Here is a 21422-nt window from a genome sequence, read left to right as displayed (position 1 = left end):
GTCTGACTTTGAATTTCTTAAAGGATGATGGTAAAAAACCAGAACATGCAGAGCTCCCAGACAGCTTTCAATCTCCATTTGCAGGAAGTAATTTTTTAGAAGACAAAAGGGGGGGAAAAGTGAAATCAATCTTTTCTATGAGAAAAACCATATGCAGCATGAAACCTGCTGCTTTTAGTTGAGTGATGACATGCTGATGCCAAGAAAAAAATGAATGTGAAGTTGTGAATGAGCTAAACAGCATATATATTACCAAATACGATCTTGTAGAAGACTACAAGCCTGGAATGTGGTCTAAGAACACGTGATACATCCAATTTGCTGAAGCTAAGCAGGTCCAGGTTTGGTCAGTGCTTGGATGAGAGACCCATATGTGCAACCTTGGGTTCCATGATGGAAGGCAGGCAGGCAGGCAGGCGTTACATTACATATGCTAGTGCTTGGAAGAGTACTCTTCCTTCCTTTTTCCTGCTGAAGCTATGAAGGGAACAACGAGAGATGCTGTTGTGGTGTAATGTTTTGCACTCCCTCCACCTAAATTCAGGTGTAAATATGTGTCAATAAACCATATTTCTTAAAGACACTACAGTCTCTGCTGTACCTCCTTCCAAAGGAACACAAGCCCTGATAAAGACCCCTGTAATCTTACTACCACTCGGCTGAGATTGGGGTGGCCTGTAACAATATGTTGAATAATAACTATTGACCCTGTGGATGTTTAACATCCTAACAAAGTAGTTATGAATACAGAGGACTGGAATCAATGAAACAGTTCTGCTAGTGCGAGCCAGTGCAATGAGTCCCACTAGTGCAACAGAATGTTCCCTCCCCTCTCCTCCCCCTGCACCCCCCAAATCTGCCTGGGGTAGATCAGGAGGACCCCCAGAGCAGTGCATGTGGCAGGGTGGGGGGAGAGGAGATAAGAGATTATCTGTCTGGCAAGCAGAAATGCTTGCACTGACAGAACAATCATAATAGCGTGACAATGTAGATTATAGCATTTGCATTTTAAAAGGGCATTCTTAGAAGCATTGGCTGATGCTAAACAATGTATTTTGTAAACAAATACTGCATGCCTTTTGCTATATTTGCAATAAGGATATTTAAAAGCCCACTAGAATAGCATTTCATTTGTTTTAATTCTTTCCTTTTTCACGTTCACACACTTCAGATTTTTCATTCTCCTATTTTCAACTAGTTCTTAGCTTCCCTTCCTTTTCTTTACACACAGTTTGTCTCAGTCACACACAAACACCCCCCGTCTTTTAAAGAAAACCAACATCTAACAAATAATTGTCTGGGTGTGTTTTAATTTCTGATTATTTCTAGCATTGGTATTCAGTGCATTACTAGTATAACACCTACAGGGAAAGTATTTGATAGACTATTATTGTCTTATTTATCTGTTGCTCACTCTCCTTGAAGATTCAATAGCTATTCTGGTGGAAAGTTGTAGGGAAAACATGGAACTTTCGCAGTTGAGAAACACTGCTTACTGTTCATTTCTGGTTCAGGATATTAAATGAGAAATCTCTTGAGAAAATACTGCAATCAATTCAAGAAAAGTGAAACAAAATAGCCAAAAAAGGGCATCTGTTTTATTCATGGTATGGCTATTATAAACATATATCCCAATCATTCTGTGCTTTCAGCTTATTGTGCTTGTCTTCTTAGTACATGGAAGAAAAAGGGCAAGTGATGGCATAAAGATAACACTAGACAGGAGAAACAAACATAACTCAATATAATGCTTAATGGCAATTATGAACCACAACTAAGCAGCGACTTTCATGATTGTTTGATGCTTCTAGGGCAGCATGCTGATATTTTGGGATAAACCACTGTAGCCTTTAATTTTCAGTCTTGTTTTATTTCCTGATATAGTGTAATATTTGATTCAAAAAGTTTCAAAAATGTGGGCTCACTGGAAAAAGCAGGTGCTTTTCTTTTCTCTCAAAAGTGACATCTCATAAGTCATATCAGAGTATCAGTAAATTTCTCATGAGCAACAAAGTCAACCATACAAAATATGCCATGTTTCTAAGGCATTGCCCTTTTATGTGTGCGTGTGCTTTCTCCCTTATCCAGGATGGAGTTTCAGCATGGGATCTGCTTACCAGTTTCACAGCTGGCGAGTGTTTGTTATTATGTGTGCTCTGCCCTGTGTTTCTGCTGTGGTGGCACTTACTTTCATGCCAGAAAGTCCAAGGTTCTTGCTTGAGGTAAAATGCCTATATTATTAAATAACTTGAGTTTACCTGGGGCTTCAGGTCAGCCATGGAGACTCTGCTGTCTAGACGACCACTAAGATAAATCAGACTCATGGGGACTGGGGCAGGGTCTTTTCATCAGTGGTGGCCCCACATCTTTGAAACCCCCTCCCTGGAGAACATTTGGTCCCTCCTTGGTGGTCTTCAAAAGAACTTTAAAGGCCTGATTCCACAAAACTTTGTGGATTTTTTAAAACTGTAATTTTCTTGGTTCTAAATCTTGTTTTGTAAACTGCCTTCTGAAGGTGTGGCTCAAAGATGGGATAAAAATAACTGAAAAGGTAAAATAACTTTATGTATAACAGAAAAGTTCTAACCCCTGGATCTGCTGGCTGGAGGGAGTTAGGTGCTTCTTTGCCTTTTAGGAAGTCCTGTATACTGTGAAAGCCCCACCTATGCCCACAGAAAGCTCTGAAGACATAGATATTTTGCTAGCAGTGCTCTCACTTGCAGTAGCCTGTGTTAGGCCAGAAGAAGGTAGAGAGACCCCAGCATTGGGACCACCACCTGTGCAAGTCGAAACTAACACCCCCCGCCCCACATTTGAACCAATGGGAGGAGTTTTTTTAAGATCCCTCAAAGTCCCCCAAAGTCAAACCAGTAGGACTTTGGAAGTGGCAGCTGATCTGCCATTTCACACATGTGACAAGCACTCAATATACCACACCACACAGTTGAAAATCAGCTAAAAAGGGGAGCAGCTGGTGAATTCTGGGACTATAGGAGGTATAGTTATCAGTTTTTCCAAGGGAATAATGATCGTGAGTGAGGCAGGAAAGGTCAATTGCTTAGCTATTAATACATTATTATAACTTCTCAGCAATCTCAGTTCCCACATGTTACTCTTCAATTTCTATTTTAATATATATGTGTTCCTTTACCAAATGTGTTCTTATCTGTAGGTTGGGAAACATGATGAAGCTTGGATGATTCTCAAACAAATTCATGATACAAACATGAGAGCTCGTGGTCAGCCTGAAAAAGTTTTCACAGTAAGTTGTTATTTGCACCATTGTGCCTCATTAGCCCAACATCAAAATTTAGATGGATATAGTTACTGGAAAGCATGGGAAGTATCCCTTTTTTCTTAAGGTAAACAAGACAATTAAGAATATCTCACAGGTGGATAGATATTGAAAACATTTACTGGATTAAGGGTATGTTTTGAAAGTTAAGGTTACTAATGCTATGTAAATGTGAGGGTAAAGGCAAAGGACCCCTGGATGGTTAAATTCAGTCAAAGGTGACTATGGGGTGTAGCGCTCATCTTGCTTCAGACTGAGGGAGCTGGTGTTTGTTCACAGACAGCATGACTAAACCACTTCTGGTGCAATGGAACACCGTGACGAAGGCCAGAGCGTACAGAAACACTGTTTACTTTCCAGCCGCAGCGGTACTTATTTATCTACTTGCACTGGTGTGCTTTCGAACTGCTAGGTTGTCAGAAGCTGGGACGGAGCAACGGGAGCTCACCCCATCATGTTGATTCGAACCCCTGACCTCCCAATTGGCAAGCCCAAGAGGCTCTGTGGTTTAGACCACAGTGCCACCTGCTCCCTATTAATGGCTGTGTAGTAGCACCTTCACTGTGTCTCTGAGTACCAGTTGCTGGGATGGACAAACAGGAAGAATGCTTTTGTGTTTATACGTTTTCACTGGCATCAGGTAGGCCATTTTGGAAACTGGGTGGGCATTTGGTTTGATCCAACAGGACTTTTCTTATGTTTAATGCTATCCATACATTTTTGTGTAATGTAAAAAATGTCATCTCAGTAATTACAGAAGCAGGTGTTTGGTACTGTCCAAAAGCGTTTTCACTTAGAATAACAAATTTTCGCTTAGAATAACAAAAGGGTATTGTTCAAACAGAGACTTACTATGTATCTATCATGTATCTATCTATCATCTATCTATCTATCTAAAATTAAATGTGGCAACTAGGTTCATAATAGCCAAACTTTTTTTTTTAAAGAATAGTAAGTGTTTGTGAATTAACAAGTAAAGGAGCACAGGGATATTTCAATACTGAACAGGCTGATTATATAAGAAAGAATGAATTTTTGTAAGAAAGTATTTTTGTAAAAAATATTATCTTTGTATTTATTTTGTCTTATATTGATTTATAAGCTGTGATATTGCCTTTTTCATTATATTTTTGCTGGGATGGGGATACCTTTATTTTGTAAAAACATATTAAGAAATGCATAGGTGAGTTGGATGCGAATCAGCTGTCTCAATAATGCTCAGCAAAACAACCCGTTCCCTGTCTACTCCTATACATGCCTACAGTGGTACCTCCGTTTATAAACTTAATTTGTTCCGGAAGTCCATTCTTACACTGAAAACATTCTTAAACCGAGGCGCACTTTCCCCAATGAGGCTTCTCGCCGCCGGTGCCCATCCACCGGTCGGCTTCCATTCGTTTTCCGTGGCAAAGTTTGCTAGCTGGAACACCTACTTCCATTTTTGCGGAGTGCGTTGCCTGAATCGTTCATTAACAGAACTGTTATTAGACGGAGGTACAACTGTACTCAGAAGTTCCATTGAGTTCAATGGGGCTTAATTTGGATTGCATGCTAAGTTGCTCCAGCCTTGATATTGCATATCATTCTGTGCAGTTGCCCTTCATGACACAAAAATCCAGCTTCCCTTTCTTTCTAGAAGCTTTAGGCAGGGTTCCTTCCCATCATGAAGTTGTTTGCCTATCCTTATTTGGATAATATCAAATAATGTTTGCTAAGGGGAAAGAACATAAAAATCTTTTTTGTGCCTTACATAGGTTAACAGGATAAAAACTCCCAAGCAAATAGATGAGTTTATAGAAATAGAAAGCGATACGGGAACCTGGTACAAGCGGTGCTATGTCAGAGTGCGTACAGAGCTGGATGGCGTAAGTAATTAATTTGAAAAATATTATTTGCACTGGATATGAAAGCAGAACTATAGAAATGTAACCATTGAAGATTGTTGTTAACCTTACAAAAAAATATTTGAAGGCGATGTGCTTTAGTTTTTTTAAAAGAATGAATAAATGTTCTCTGCTGCCATGCTCACCAGGGATGTTTGAGATGATGTTGTCTACTTTGATTTAATACATTGCTTTTATCCAGTGTTTCATCCCAATAATTTCAATTTAGCATATATGATTATTATTATCCTTTTCACAGTACTCTAAATTGAAATTTAAAAATAAATGTTTATTTTCTTCATCTTTCACAGATTTGGTCAACTTTTATGAGGTGTTTCACTTATCCCGTCAAGGACAGTACAACCAAACTTGCAGTAGTGTGGTTTACTCTTTCTTTTGGGTAAGAGCAACAAGACACACATGAAGTGGTTGTAATACTGATTAAGCAAAACAGAAAAGAAAGAAATAGAGCAATTTTTGTCAAGTATTAAATTTTCACAGCTGTCAATAGAAGATCATGTCTTATTAGAATGATAAGTAATGGAAAGAGAAATAATAGATGGCTTCACAGCTGCATAATATAAAAAGGTTTTTTTCAGTACTAGTGAAATCTCTGAGTAAAGTAATTACAGTGCTACCTCAGGTTACAGACGCTAACCCAGAAATAGTACCTCGGGTTAAGAACTTTGCTTCAGGATGAGAACAGAAATCGTGCTCCGGTGGCGCGGCAGCAGAAGGAGGCCCCAATAGCTAAAGTGGTGCTTCAGGTTAAGAACCGTTTCAGGTTAAGAACGGACCTCCAGAACGAATTAAGTTCTTAACCCGACGTATCACTGTAATCAAATTATGGAAATGAGGGTCATACAGGAGACCTCAAACGCTACAGTTATAATTGTTGTTCCCAAAGAGTGGAAGTACTTTGCACTAGTCACTGTGTATTGGTGAAAATATCGGTTAAACCAGGCATGGCCAAACCTGGCCCTCCAGATGTTTTGGGGCTACAATTCCCATCATCCCTGACCACTGGTCCTGTTAGCTAAGGATGGTGGGAGCCACCAGCCATAGCAATAAAACAAAATGCAGTATACAGAGGATAAAGGTAAAAAGTTAACTATATAAAATACATTTTGGGAGCTTGGATCAATAGTCAAATAATGGATCTTATTCTAATAGAAATTGAGCTTCAGATTTCCTCGTGACCATGTTGGGGGCAACGTGCAAGCTCAAGGAATAGTTTGGCTTCTCAGCTTGTTTATCAGTGTATATTCAACAAAACACTAGTGTATTGTTGTTTCAGCAAAGTTTTAAGAAATCTAATTCTTCTGTACCGCTTTGACACTAGATTCGTTGAAATTATATCTATTGCTTTTCACAGATACTATGGATTGTCAGTCTGGTTTCCAGATGTGATTAAGCATCTACAAGCAGATGAGTATGCTTCTAGAAGGAAGAGTTTTGAAAATGAGATAATAAAAGACTTTGACTTCAACTTTACTTTGGAAAATCAGATTCACTACAATGGAACATTCGTCAATGACAGGTTGAGAGAAATAAATTAAATCAGAATTAACTTTATGAAATAAAGAAATAGTAGTGTGCATCAATTTCCAGACTCCTCCCCATCCTCCTACAATCAGTCTTCATCCTTAATAGTTGTTATGGTTCCTTTGACCATGCTGTCTTTGAAGATACTACTTCCATAGTTTGAATTACTAGCATGCAACATTTGAATTGAGTGATGAATTATTGGCATCCATCTGTCTTGAGAGACAATGGAGTACGCCTCTGGGGTGAAGCCAAACTGCTGCATCAGTAACACTGAAGTGAACCATGGGGTGTGAGCCTGGGCAGTGTGTATGGAGGTCCTGGGCTGCCTAGACCACAAGACCTCCATCTCAACCTCACTGATGTGGTCCAAAGGAAAGCAAAGCAATACATTTGGCACCAGCTTGGCTGCAGGAGTTGCTAGAAGGAGGCATACAAGGTGCCATCCAACTGTCTTAGGGACTCCACTCCATATTTGAGTAGGATTTATTCCTTAGGGGTGTATGAGGTGTTAGGGGAAAGGTAATACCTCTGGTGAGGGACACATTGTGCTCCTTCTGGGGTAGTTTGTCCTCCTTTGGTCCCTACCCTACACTAAGCTCCCACCTGTGGCTCCTAGAAGCTGTCAGCATCCAACAGTGGCCACATTCCAGGAAATGGCTTCGACTGGCCAGCTAAACCAGGTGAGGGGTAGCCTCTTGTTGTTCACGATGACCGTAAAAATCTGACTGTAAAAATCTCTTCTGTTGCTCAGGTTCACAATGATGAAATTCAAAGCGGTTACATTTCAAGATACTGTCTTTAACACCTGTTATTTTGAAGATGTTACTACGCTGAATACGTATTTCAGGAACTGCACTTTTGTGAGGAGCATTTTCTTCAACACAGGTATGCTTTGCAGGAAGGAAGCTCATTGTTTGCTGTCCAAATTCATGGGGGTTCCATTTTCTCAGGCATTTCTAAAGCGGTTATAGATGATTGCAATGAAATACAAGACAAGTTTTTTAAAAAACACTTTCTCTGTGTTCCTACTAACTGTTTTATGTTGAATTGATATCTGGGCTTGTAAACTCTACCATGCCATCTATGTTATGGCCAAGCTTCCATGTCCATTTTAATGAGGAAGCATGGGGAGGTTTAGCTGCACCTGGTGTATAAAATGAAGGAAAGAACCCAGCCAACCAACCCTGAGCCCCTCTGTCATGAAGTAGTTTCTGAGGCTCTCTGCTTATTGAATCATGGGGAAAGGGTAAAACCTTTGCAGCTGAGGTCAGGTTGGGTCAGGTCAGGTCAAACTTCTATGCTTATGGTCAAAGCCCTTTGCAAAAATTCAGACAGGCTCAGAGATATATTAGGCTACAAATCACTGAGGTATTTGAGTCAACAGTGGGAGGGAACATTCATGATTTCAAATGGGCAATGTGTAGCTATCTATCTTCTATGTATGTGGTCATTTATTTGTGTAATGTGTAAACCACTCTGCACATTCTGACATCTGTGCCTTTGGGTTATTGCGGAGCTCCTTCCTTTCAGAAGGTGCATTGCAAGTAATAGGAACTTGGGACTTCTATGAGGTAGAACACCCCCCCCCACACACACACTTCTAGAATCCCCAGCCCAGTTTTCTTTTGATACACAAGAAGATTTGATTTGATTTAAAATGTCTATATATCACAGTTCCAAAGCAATTTACAGTAATAATTCTTTTAAAAACAAAAACAAAAATACAGTTAAAAAACAGATTAACAGCAGCAAGAAAGGTATCTACAATCAGAAAGACAAGCCACCAGTTACTCATCCAAAGCCTTAGATGATAAAAAGGTATTAAGCTGTCATCTAAATCATAACAGGATTGGTGCCTTTTCCAGCCTGCCTGAGGATTACGTAAGCAGGGGCCTGTACCTGAAAAAGCCCTCTCTGGGATCCCCATCCATTTGACCTCTTGAAGGCAGGGCACTTTGAGACCCAAACGGGACATCAATGCAATTAGCACATACCTTTCTTCTAATGTAAATAGCAGCTGTGGGTGGTTGAGAAAGCATTGGGACCATGAAAATATTAAAACCTTGGTTTACCAGAACTTTTGCAGAGAACTAAAGAGTTAACATCATTCAGTACTGGTCAGTGAGGCAGTAAAGAATTTGTGACATTGCATATCTGGCTTCTAGTTGGCCAAAAGCAGGATGGGCGGGGCATGGCGGGGAAGCAGAAACAGCAGATTTATTTATTTTTATTTTGGGGAATGTGCAGTCCTACATTGGATAAGGAGATCGTAATCCTCCCCCAAAAAGGCATTGAGTGTGACTTGTGAATAATGGGTGTGAATAATGTTACAGTGCAGGCCTATATAGATCTACTCAAAAGTAAGTTCCATTGAGTTTAATGGGACTTACTCCCTGAGATGCAGATCACACCAATCTGCCACTAGGTTCTGCATATGACTGTCCTGGAAGCATATAGTATTGACAATTACATCTAATTTGTTATCTGAAAAAAGTCCATTATACCACTTACAAAAGTTTGTTGTTGTTTTCTATCAGTTTTTGAAATGTTTTAAAACAGATGAATTCCTAATATGAACAGATCGTGAATTCCTGATATTGTTCATTTTCTTCATTTCCATAGATCTTGAACCATATAAATATCCTGGCAGTCAATTTGTAAACTGCACATTCATTCACAACAAGACAGGATGTCAAATATCCTTTGATGATGATTACAGTGCCTATTGGATTTACTTCGTTAATTTCCTGGGGACTTTAGCTGTACTACCAGGGAATATCGTCTCAGCTCTTCTGATGGACAGAATTGGGCGTTTAACAATGTTAGGTATGAACTTTGCATGAAAATGGGTTTTAAAAAATATTATCCTGCACAACCCTACTTTTAAGAGTTTCCTGTGAGGGGAGGGATAACTGTTTCCTCAAAAATATTTAATTGGTATTTTCGAAATACCCTTCAAAAATATTTGAACATAATCTCCTGGAAGTTTCATGTGTGGTGGGAACTGCGGTGGTTGGTAAGGTTGGGGCTGTGCCCTTGCACTGACAGAAGCACTGCCACCAATCTGGCACTCTCACTGGGGCACACAGACTCTAGGGGTCTTTGCCTTTCAGAGGCTCCTACCTGTGGGGTTCGGACTTGATGTCATAGGCTATTCGCCTAGGTCCAGTAATTCTAGAGGTGCTTCTGGCTCTCACAGCCTGCCTCAACACTTTGCGTTGATATCCAGGATACTGTTTGTGATTTGGAGTCATGACAGCCATATGGCATTTCTTTGAAAGGCGCATGACAAAATCAATAGTGATTCTTTCCTTTCCCCTTGAATGCAGGTGGTTCTATGATTCTTTCTGGAATTAGCTGCTTCTTCCTGTGGTTTGGTACAAGTGAATCCATGATGATAGGCATGCTGTGTCTGTACAACGGCCTCACCATCTCGGCGTGGAACTCCCTTGATGTCATCACTGTGGAGCTTTATCCTTCAGACAGGAGGTATACTCCTAAATACTTGGCTTTCTAAAGCATTCTGAATATAATTCAGAAACATGTTAGCCACAGATTAAAAGATCAGAACCTCTTATTAATGGTTTGTGTGTCTTTAAAGGAGACAAATAGGTAGGAATAAACAGGTAGTTTTCATAACGGAAGCAAGTAAGTACTTGGGTCCTCTGATGGTGTGCATTTGGGACCAGGTCTATTTGACGTATTCATAAATTATCTGGACTTAGAGTGAACAGTATATTTCCTAAGCCTTTCCTCTGACATTGACCACTCTCAGGCAATGTACTAAGCTGCACAGACAATTTGGATTAACCCCAGTGCAGCTATTGTTACAGTCAGCAGCAGATAAACTTCAACCTTTTGCTTTCAGATTAGTAGTGCTGTGGTTATTTATAAATCAAAAGCACTTTGCTTTTATAGCACTTTGTTTTTATAAAACTTCCTCAAAGTGTCCCACTATCAAGCTTTAATGTAGTATTAAAATAAACCCTCTTTAGAAGGGAGCCTTTTCCCTTTTTAGAATTTATGAACATAATGGCCACAATCAAAGAGTTAGGAGCACTTAAGCCCCTCTCCTCTCCCTATTGCCCTTGCAGTTCTCATTTAAGAAAAATGTTCACACAGTTCAACATCAAAATAGGAGAAGAAAACCTCAGGGTGCTGAAGGTTGATTCATTTGAAAAACAAACAAACCCTTCGGTAAATGTGGCATCTAATATGTTTTAAGCAGTAACTCTTCATCGGTGACAATGATATATGCCAATTTTCTTCCCCCCCCCCAATTTTTTTTATTGATTTTCCACATTTATCACAAAACAACATAACAAAACACACAACAAAGAAAAACACATTACACTACAAAACTAAACACAAATAAATTTTTTTTCTTCAAATACCTAATTCTCATTACATTGATAACTGACTTCCTCAAATCCCCTCTAACTGTATTTCATTATGTCACCTGTATAACAGTTCTCCAAATTCATATTTCTAATAATATTAATTCCTTTCATTTACTAACCTCTTGTCCTTTATTAATATTCTAATCCTTAATATTTACTACCACATATTCTTATTCTACCCCTAAGCCTATTTATTACTTCCAAGAATTTTCTATTTATCTTATATCACAATATTTAGCTAGATATTCTTTAAATTTCTTCCAATCCTCTTGTGTCTCCTCTTCCTTCTGGTCGTGGATTCTTCCAGTCAGGTCAGCCAGCTCCAAAAAGTCCAACATCTTCATCTGCCATTCTTCTATTGATATATGCCAATTTTCAACATGAGAAGTCATTTTATTCTCAGCACTCGTTCGTTGTTTTGCCACAATTGGTACTGGCTGGTGCCCATTGGGACTAGCAGGGTGGAAGACAGGCCACCAGCATGTGGAGCCAGAACCAAAGACAGTCAGAGTCATCATTCTAGGTTTCTCCCCATCTGAGCTCTACAAGGGCAGAGTTGTAGCTAAGGAGGAGGAGGCTGGCAGCCATGGTTACGTTCTGCACTGGTTGTAAGAAGGTAGGCAGACTGAGGTTGGTGAGGCAGTGACCTGTTTGCCTGCAGACCAGTATCCACTGACCCCCAACTCACCATTGGCAAGGCATGGGGAAGGAAACTATTAATAGGCAGGTCTGGTAGGCTACTGTAGAGGCATGCCATGTGACTCTTAACTGGTATTTCATTCAACTCTTAAAGCTTTTGAAAAACCCATAGTCAGTCTATTTCTTGGCCCACTGTCTTATATTTTCAAGTGTGAGTTGTTTGCAATCCATTCACATGTAAGGCTCACTTGCCATGCTCATGAAACATGGTCATGCGTGTCCTATGCCTAGAAAGGACTGGCCTGAGATGTTTTCTACTTGTCTCATGCTTCCTAGGCATGGGTCCAAGCGGTTTTCTGCTGGTCCTGCCACTTTCCCCAGGAAAACCCACTCTTTAGCATTTCATCAGAACAAATGTCAATCTGCGGCAAACCCAATTGATGTTTGCTCTGATTAAGCGGTAATGGTCAGATTTTCATGGAGGAAAGCAGCGGAACAAGCGGAAGTTTGGATCAGCCCTTAAGTGAACTACTTTGAGCTGCCTTGCAGATGCAAGTCATAAACCCTTCAGATATAAACCATGGTACATAAATGGTTTTTCACATGATAAACACAAACCGTCCAAGAATGGGAATTGAAGCAAGCAGATGCATTTATTTCATGTTTCTTCTGGCTGGTTCAAGCTCCATTTGGTGGGCACATGGCATTTATTCTGTCTTGAGAACGAATTGATGGACTCTTGGCACTTAAAAAAATACTGCATTTTGCTTGTGTTTTATTACAACCATTTAATAAGCTAAATAATTGAATATATTTGTCTACTTGCATTGGGTTTTTGCACTTCATTTTGTGTTAGGATACACCAGGGTTTCCCAAACTTGGGTCTCCACTTGTTTTTAGACTATAATTTCCATCATCCATAACCATTGGTCCTGGTAACTAGGGTCCCTAGGGATGGTGGGGAAAACCAGCTGGAAACCCTGGGATACACCTTCATTGTTGGTGTAGGCCCAACCACCACCCTTTTTCTGTTTGGTTTAGGGAGGGAACAAATTTATTAGCTGTTCAGTAGAGCCTTCTCTTAGTACTGTGGCCCACCAGATGTTGCTGGACTAGAATTCCCCTTTTCAGACCATTGGCTTTGCTGGTTTGGGGCTGATGAGAGTCGGTAGATCAACATCTAGTTTCCCCACTCCCACCTTAATACCTTCTTTTTTAAAAAAAAAAAAAAACCACAAAAATTCTCCTTTCTTGGTTGTAAATTTATTTATGGGCTATGATAAACCCTGTCTTTAAACTAACCTATAATGTCATAATTTTGAAGTGTGAGTTTTTACTGCCACCTTGTGGAAATGGAATACAAGAGTGTCCAATTCAGTTTCCAATCACATCATCCACTCATGGCATATGTTATCCAAAAGCAAAACTGATGACACTCCTGTATTCTTTAGCCTAAGGTTACCAGATTTTTTTTCAATGAATCTGGGGACAATTTTCAACTTCAATGGATTTTCTATGGGGACTGATTTGTAAATTTGGGGACTGTCCCCAGGAAACGGGGACATCTGGTAACTTTAGCCTCTTTTTATGGCTTAGGCAACGCTCAGATTTTCTGTTTCTCTGTGAAGCAAGCTGTAATAATGCATTCCAGAAGCTCTGCCTGGCTGTAGTTTTTCACCAAACACATATAAAACTTCGTCAGTCTTGCTAGTTATCTAATAAAAAAATATTTATTTCCTCCACTTACTCTACATCTCACCTCCTCTTGTCTTGGGAAGTCTTTTGAAATTCTAGGCTGACACATTGCCATATTTTCTTCTGTTCCACATCTGTGGTTTCAGACTAGAAGTACTAAAGAATCATATCACACCCTCACTGTGGGTTTTTTCCTTTTTCTTTCATATTTTATTATATTCTCTTTCTGGTCAGACAGAGTGTGGAATTTTACCCTGCTTATCTGTCCACAGCTCTTCTAATCTTTCTTGGCTGTCTTTATTTGTAGGCTACTGCAGTGTATTTTGCTTCAGATATGATCTCAGGGAAGACTTATATGTAATATAATCCTGATTTTTCTCCCCCAATCTGCTGCCTTGAACTTGCACTCTGCAGTAGCTGGTGTCAGATAATCTCAGCAGGTAGAGCTTTTAAAGGCTTTAAAATACAGGGGAAAACCCATTTTATTAACTTGTTCAGTTTTCTGAATGTGGAACCAGAAACTTCTCTCAAACCCCAACCTTGGGATCTAAATAAATACTCACTAGGTGCCTTACAAGGCAGTTTGCCTTCCTTAGTGCTAAATTAACTGCATATTTGGATGGTGGAAATCTTAATAAATCCTCACGACAGTTCCTATTAAGTAACTTGGCCAATCCCAAAAATATCAAGTGCTGCACACTATCAAATTTCTGCATCTGAGAAATTCTGAGATTAAAAAAGAGCCTCTCCTTGAGCTCCTGGAGAGCCCCTGCCAGTCGGAGTAGATAAAACTGGGGTAGATTCATTCATTCATTCATATCCCGCCCTTCTGGCTGGGTTTCCCCAGCCACTCTAGGCAGCTTCCAACAAAAGATTAAAAATACATTAAAACATCAGTCATTAAAAGCTTCCCTAAACAGGGCTGCCTTAGAAATGTCTTCTAAATGTCAGGTAGTTGTTTATTTCCTTGACATCTGATGGGAGGGCGTCCCACAAGGCGGGTGCCACTACCGAGAAGGCCCTCTGCCTGGTTCCCTGTAACTTGGCTTCTCACAGTGAGGGAACCACCAGAAGGTCCTCGGAGCTGGACCTCAGTGTCCAGGCTGAACAATGGGGGTGGAGACGCTTCTTCAGGGATACTGGGCCAAGGCCGTTTAGGGCTTTAAAGGTCAGCACCAACACTTTGAATTGTGTTCGGAAATGTACTGGAAACGTACCTTCACCTGGTACAGGGCAGATTCCTGTGGACACATTTGCACCTTGCCATGCTGTCATCCACTACTGGCCAATAGAGACCAAACTGAGTAGCAGTCAGGGGCAGTGCTTCCTTAGAGAATAAAAGTATGCAGCTTAAGTGTTGCATATTCAAGCAGGGAGAAGGTTTTTTTCAGAGGCATGCGAATGATTCAAGTAAACAAGTTCTACTGAAGTATATTTCCCTTTCCTCTTCTTATCTGCATGTATTTAAGGATATAAGGTCAGCCTCATTCTCTCCCTCCCCCCTTTAAAGCAGTGTTTCGCAACTAGGACCTCTTCCTTTTAAGTTTATACTACCTTCTTGGGTCTCCAGCCATCTGTTGAGCAGGTGAGCACATGGAGGTCCTTTAAAAAGCTATGCTTTTTTAAAAAAAATGAAAGGAAAGAGACTAGAAGAGAATATTCTGCTTTTACTGCCAAAGAGCACGTATTCCTTGCTATTTCCCAAGGGTACAGGATATTCCATCATCTTGGTACTGGTTTTTCAAGCCCCTAATATAAGTACATTTGAACAGATAAAGCTCATGTCCTATCTGGCTGTCATTTCATCAGGATTTCCACAGGTCCCTTAAGTAGGTGGGTCCCTGAAGACATAAATATTTTCTGTTTCTTGAAAGATTACCATCTCCTTGTTCTGTAAACTGGCTCTCTGGCCCTCTGATTTTGACCTAATTGCTAGAGGCTACTTTTATCTAGCAGTCTTGCAAAATAAAAATAAAAAATCAGATGTGAAAGAGACTTCAGCATGGAAGGGCATCAGTGTGTTCTGATTTAAGACTGGTTTTTAAAACTATAATTTGAGTTGGAAATAAAGGAACAAGCTGTAATATATATAGAGAGAGAGAGTGAGTGAGAGAGAGATTATTATGTATTGGAAGGCACTAAGTTGCTTCCAAGGTAGAATAAAATGTGCTAACAAGTCAGTGAAATAAAGGCTAAGGGAGAAAAGGCAGCTTAAATACTTTGAACATTAAAAAAAAAGACTTTTCTGTGTTCTCTCCAACCTTCTGAGTGCTGCTTTATGGCAGGGGCTGATGGGAGTTGGAGTCCAACATCTGGAGAGCCACAGGTTCCCCATCCTTATGTCATGTGTTTTTATATAGAAAATGCATGAAAGCTGCATATAGATTATTGTATGTGGCAACTGCACATGCTCTAAACTCATTTATCTTTTTTGATAGTTACAAGCCTGCAGGATCAGGGGGATGCTATGGACATAATATATCTTGATTCTTCCAGGCTTTTTAATGAATTATTTTTTATTTTAATATGTTTGTCATCTTTTATTTATGTATTATTTTGTTTTTGTAAACAATCCTGGGAGCTCAGTTGGAGGGCAGTATAAACTTATTTTAAGATAAATTGCAGAGGAAGTGAATTTTCAGCATCTGCCCCAACTTATTTATAAGGCATGGAGTAAGAAGCCTCCAAGTTTGAGGTCTAGGAGCTTCTGGATTGGTCCTGTTCTCTTTATTTAGATCAGTCTCACGGCTGACACTGCGTGTGTTAAGGGGACGTGAAGGTGAGTGAATACCATAGTCCTTTTGCAATCCCGATATGTCACTGAATTGCAGTGGGAGGGCATGGGCCTGTTTATCATAAGATCTGTAGTCATTAGGGGCTGCTCAGTAATTTTCTAGTCGTTGCTGCGTCTTCAGCTGACCTTTTTGAGGAAAACCGCCCTCCAGCTTCTATTATTTTATAAAACTCAAAGCAAATATTCAGGTTCAAAGGATATTTCACCTGTCATTTTAGTGCAAAAAGTCTTGGACCTCTGAGTTCTGGCCATTTTCAGGAATAGTATGTAAACCAATGCACTATTTTTCTCTCATGTGCTTTCCGCCCTGATAAAACTTTTATTCTTTCCTGTGGTTTTAACTTCTTTTCTTTCTTTCTTTCTTTCTTTCTTTCTTTCTTTCTTTCTCTCTCTCTCTCTCTCTCTCTCTCTCTCTCTCCCTTTTAGGGCAACAGGCTTTGGCTTTTTAAATGCACTATGCAAAGCAGCAGCTGTCCTTGGAAACCTTATATTTGGTTCCTTCGTTATCATCACCAAATCGATTCCTATCCTCTTGGCTTCCTCGGTTCTAGTATGCGGAGGCTTGGTAGGACTTCGGCTCCCAGACACCAGAACCCAAGTGCTGATGTAACTTGGGAAGGATTGTGGATCAAAAGCCATTTCCAGTTTGTTTTCCTCCCTTTCCAAGTATCAGATCTCCTGGCTGGATGGGCAAAGGCTTCAGATTCTCAGTGCATGGAAGGTGATTGTATAGCAGAACTCCCACTAACATAATGAAATCACTGTAACAGATTTAAGCCCTTTCCCAAGGTGCTTCTTCATTCATTCAACACACAAAAAGGGGGGAGAGTACCCTGCCTGCTTACCCCACCCACTTCACCCTCTGACTCACACATTCAGCAAAAGTCTGGAGGAGGAAGCCTCCATCGGTAGTCTGCTCTGTGTGATTGAATACCACCCTCTAGTTGTACAGGATTCCCAAGTACCATATTTTTCGCTCTATAAGAAGCACCAGTCCATAAGACGCACCTAGTTTTTGGAGGAGGAAAAACAAGAAAAAAAATATTCTGAATCTCAGAAGCCAGAACAACAAGAGGGATCGCTGCACAGCGAAAGCAGTGATCCCTCTTGCTGTTCTGGCTTCTGGGATAGTTGCGCAGCCTGCATTCACTCCATGAGACGCACACACATTTCCCCTTACTTTTTAGGAGGGAAAAAGTGAGTCTTATAGAGCAAAAAATACGGTACTTTTAACTGTGTGCATAGTGGCTCACCCTTCATACATTTGCTAAATGTATGAAGGGTGGAGGTGGCATGCACATATTGACATTGGGGGCAGGTCAAGCAGGCACGCCCCCACTTTCTCCTCTGCTTTTGAAGAGGGCTATTGTTCAACCTTTATAAATTCTACATGGCCCCTTGTATTTCAGGCTAAAAGGGCAGTTCAGTGAAGAATTAGTCGCCTTGACCTCAGCTGAACAACACTAGGGTAAGAATTATGTGAATTGCCCTATTAAGAGTTGCTTGTTTCCAGTCGATCTATTTTAAGTGATTTAAGAGGACAGTTTGCTGAAACAAATCAATAGTTCATATGTGACAGTTTTCCTACAACAAGGTCATCTCTGAATAGGAAAAAAAGGAAGTGTTTTGGAATGAATGTTTTGTTTCCTCATGAGTACAGCGGTGTAGGGAAAATGTCACATCTAAAATAGCTTTTAAAACTGCAACATGAAACTATCCCCGTAGTTTAACACTAATGCTTTCTGTGCCAAAAAGCCACACAAGTGGATATTACTATTTTTAATTAAGCTGATAATAAGTAGAAACTTCAAGGCCTTTCTTAGTAGTAAACGTTAATCTAACCAGGAGATACAACATAAAATGGAACAGGCTGCATGACTGTACTTCCACACATATTTCCTGCTTTCTTAGAATAAGGGGTTGTGGGGGAAATGGCATTGCCACTTTCATAAGAAACCATTTTTATGCAAATTCAGGCTGGGCACAAACTGCCTGTTGCTGTTCATTCTGTTAACTATCTAATAACTTACTACATTATCACAGCTGAGCTCCTCACAGGGAAGTAAGGCAAAAGTGTAATAACAGAAATGTTTTCTGGATGTGCCATGCTCCTCAAATGATGTTAAGAGTTTCTGTAAAATTGCACTACATGGAAACATTACCCCCTTTCCCATTTTGGAAGCAATCAAACAAATGATTGCAATTTTGTGGGATATGAATTGGGTGACTACATTTTTTTTCTTGGTCAGGTGACTTTACAAATTTTTTGGGAAAGGAAAGGCCATCATTCTCAGCTGTCCCATCACCTGGAAAGTTGATTCGCTGCAGTAATACTTCCACCCTGCTTGGATAACACAGGAGTGATTGCAACCTGAGCTAGGCAGAAGCTACAAAATAAAAGACTCTGTCGCACCAGTGTCCTGATGGTGACCTTGTTCATATGTCACTATAAGCCAGAGTGCATCATACTGTGACTGTATTGGCCTCTTAAGAGGACCTTAGATCCTCTCTGCTCTTCCCTGGGCTTGTTAGCTCAGCCTGGTGGTGAAGCCTGGGATTATAGTTATGGTCCTTCTTCCTTAACCATGGTTACGGTTAACCACAGTTAACCACAGTAAACATAGGATAAACCTTAGCTACAGATAGTGCTTAAAGAGAAACTTTAAACCTTGGTTAAGCTGCTGCACCACATTGAACTAAAAAGTGCAAGAAGGAACAAAGCAACTGCAATCTCCTCCTTGGAGCCAGCATGTTCACAGTAAGCCATGGTTTGGCTTAGTGTAATGTGCAAACACAGCCAAAGCCATAGTCTTCCTGTAAGATACGGATTAAACCAACGAAAAAGAGACAAAAGTGAGCAGGTCCCACACTGAAAAAATACTCTACTTTCCCCATCCACTGCAGAATGCCCTTTGCCCAAATGCCAACCCATCTCTAAACTCATAATCACATATTTCCAAAGAAACACATAAGGCATAATCCAGAAAAAAATGTATGCTTGCCTTAACTATGTGCTTCATTCCAAATGAGTTTGGTGGGATTTACAATAGTTTTACTCTGGATTGGGCCCATCATGTTTACATTTCCATGATTTTCTTCTAAGTAGGTATTAATGTTGTAATATTAATTTAAGCACAGAATTATTGCTTTAGCTGTATATCAGGCTTTTCAAGTGCTTCAAAGTTCATGTTGAGTTCTGTGATTATTTCCACCTTATCACAGCTCTTCATGTTAGTTTAGGTTTTGTTTTTTTAAAAAAGCATTTTATCTTTTACAGTTTTCTTTTCATTTGGAGGGGAGGAACCTTTTAACAATGCTCTCTTAGTCATTAGGGACCCTCATTAAGACTTCTAAGATTGAAATCTGAAGCCTCTGTACAGATTGGGAGTGATGATCAACTGCCAGCTGTAAATCATGCTTTTGACATGCACTGTCCACTTAAATTGATGTGGTATTTTGTCTGCTGCCTTCATGAATGTAATCACTGAAAAAAATCTAGAGCCATAGCTAAAGCTTTGGGGGCGGGGGAAGTAAGCACCAGCTCCAAAGCTGTTATCATTGTGTTACTTTCTCAGAATCTAATAATATTTTGAAAACTGATGACATTCTTATTCAGGATGTAGCTTTGACAGAATGTAGACAGTAAGAGTAAAGACAGTTTTAAGATATGAAGAGGGAAGTTAACAGAAATGACCAAAGGCATATGTATTCATTTTGTATGAATTGTGTGATGCATGATACTGGCAGATCGGTTTCATGTCTGTATCCGTATTTACCCACTTCCCTACATGAATGGGTAATACAGGACTTGGCCCTACCATTAGGCAAAGTGAGACAACCACCTCAGGCAGCAGATGATTGGGAGAGGAGAGGTCAGGCAGATGTAATGACATGTTGCAGCTGTGTGCGCCACTGCACCTTCCAACCTGTTTTTCTACCCTACAGTGTAGTGGTGTCCTGTTCCCCGGGTTGAAGGAAGATTCAGCAACCAGTCTGGTCAGTTTTGGTACATATGTGTGCCATCTCATCCTTTCCCTCAGGCACCAACATGTCTTTGGCCAACCCTGAGGGGGAAATGTCTAAAGTGTAAAAGAGAATGCAGAGTGAGTGTCAGGGACATAATCTGAGTCGGCGGAGGAAGAGTTAGAAAACGCTGGGAGGGGGATAGTGCACCACTACATTTGAAACACAAAATGGAGAAGAGAAAACAATCCAACCGGATGCAAGGCTGTGGCTTACATGCAGATGTTTAGTTGCTAATATTAGCTCTTCAACAGTACAGATGCTATACATGGAATAAGTAAAATCAAATTTGCTTGAGCTGTGCTTCCCACTTTCACATAGTCCTTATCATTCAGTTCATAAAAACCCTGAGCAATCAGAATGGTTTATATCTCAGTGCCACGTGCCAGTTCATAACTCGCATGCACTATGTTGTGTAAGTGTAAACAAGTGTGAAGCAAGGATGCACAAATGGCTGCCGTGTCTTTCCACTTTTCCTGTGTAATATACAAAAAGCCTATGAGTCTTGAATCTTTCCTGTAGGGAGATGGGTGAGTTACAGATTATATAGATGGTGCACCCGACTGCAAGGAAGATGTGTGATGTGCTATTTTTCACGTTAAACCAGAAGTCAGAAAATAAGGACCACATGTCAGCTGTGCTTCAGCTGCTCTAAATTGCAGCATGCAAGAATTCTTTTCGGAAAAAGCAATTCTGTAAATAGAACCTAAAAAGGTTTGCCTTTCTTTATATCGCAACACTCTATTTCAGACACATGTTCAATTTTTCATGAACAGCTTGTCAGTCCTCCTTTGAAGTGCTGCTGCCTAATCGGTCATCCCTCTGTCTTGTGCTAGATATAGGTAAAACACCCCATTTTCACCATGTGTAATTATAGGTATATTTTCTGTTGGGAATATATTGCCATGCTTAATCCCAGGAAGAAGTACCAGCAAATCTTAGTCTGTTATATTCACCTGGCTTCCTCTCCACACTCAAATGGAAGGCAGATTTCAAAGAATCTCAATATTGTCCTCTTATTTGGTGCAGAACCACATAAGAACATAGGAACCACTTTTCTAATGGCCTGCTTATTCTGAAACCAATTGGTATGAAATCTGTGTTACAACATTATAAGGCATTTTTGTTTTAATTATCACTTGGAC

General features: G+C 40.2%; 1 protein-coding gene across 4 annotated transcripts in view; it reads left to right on the top strand.

Annotated features, from left to right (window-relative positions):
• Window positions 1-21418, top strand: part of SV2C (synaptic vesicle glycoprotein 2C) — an 81266-nt gene extending 59848 nt beyond the window's left edge. Inside the window, exons 5-14 of one of the 4 annotated variants that reach the window (XR_014540028.1) lie at window positions 2089-2222; window positions 3173-3262; window positions 5050-5160; window positions 5490-5578; window positions 6554-6718; window positions 7478-7611; window positions 9349-9552; window positions 10056-10215; window positions 16681-17491; window positions 20698-21418. Coding sequence is in view for 2 of the 4 variants with exons in the window: in XM_083577374.1 (XP_083433500.1) it covers window positions 2089-2222; window positions 3173-3262; window positions 5050-5160; window positions 5490-5578; window positions 6554-6718; window positions 7478-7611; window positions 9349-9552; window positions 10056-10215; window positions 16681-16864 (1271 nt within the window). In the remaining 2 variants the exon portion in view is untranslated. Of the gene's footprint in view, window positions 1-2088; window positions 2223-3172; window positions 3263-5049; window positions 5161-5489; window positions 5579-6553; window positions 6719-7477; window positions 7612-9348; window positions 9553-10055; window positions 10216-16680 lie in introns of all 4 variants that reach the window. The other 3 variants (XR_014540029.1, XM_083577375.1, XM_083577374.1) reach the window with 3 other exon arrangements.
• Window positions 21419-21422: the final 4 nt, after the last annotated feature.

The sequence above is a fragment of the Podarcis filfolensis genome, assembly GCF_964270895.1.
Source record: "Podarcis filfolensis genome assembly, chromosome: 11".
NCBI lineage: Eukaryota > Metazoa > Chordata > Lepidosauria > Squamata > Lacertidae > Podarcis > Podarcis filfolensis.
This window is presented reverse-complemented; position numbering and strand designations above follow the sequence as displayed.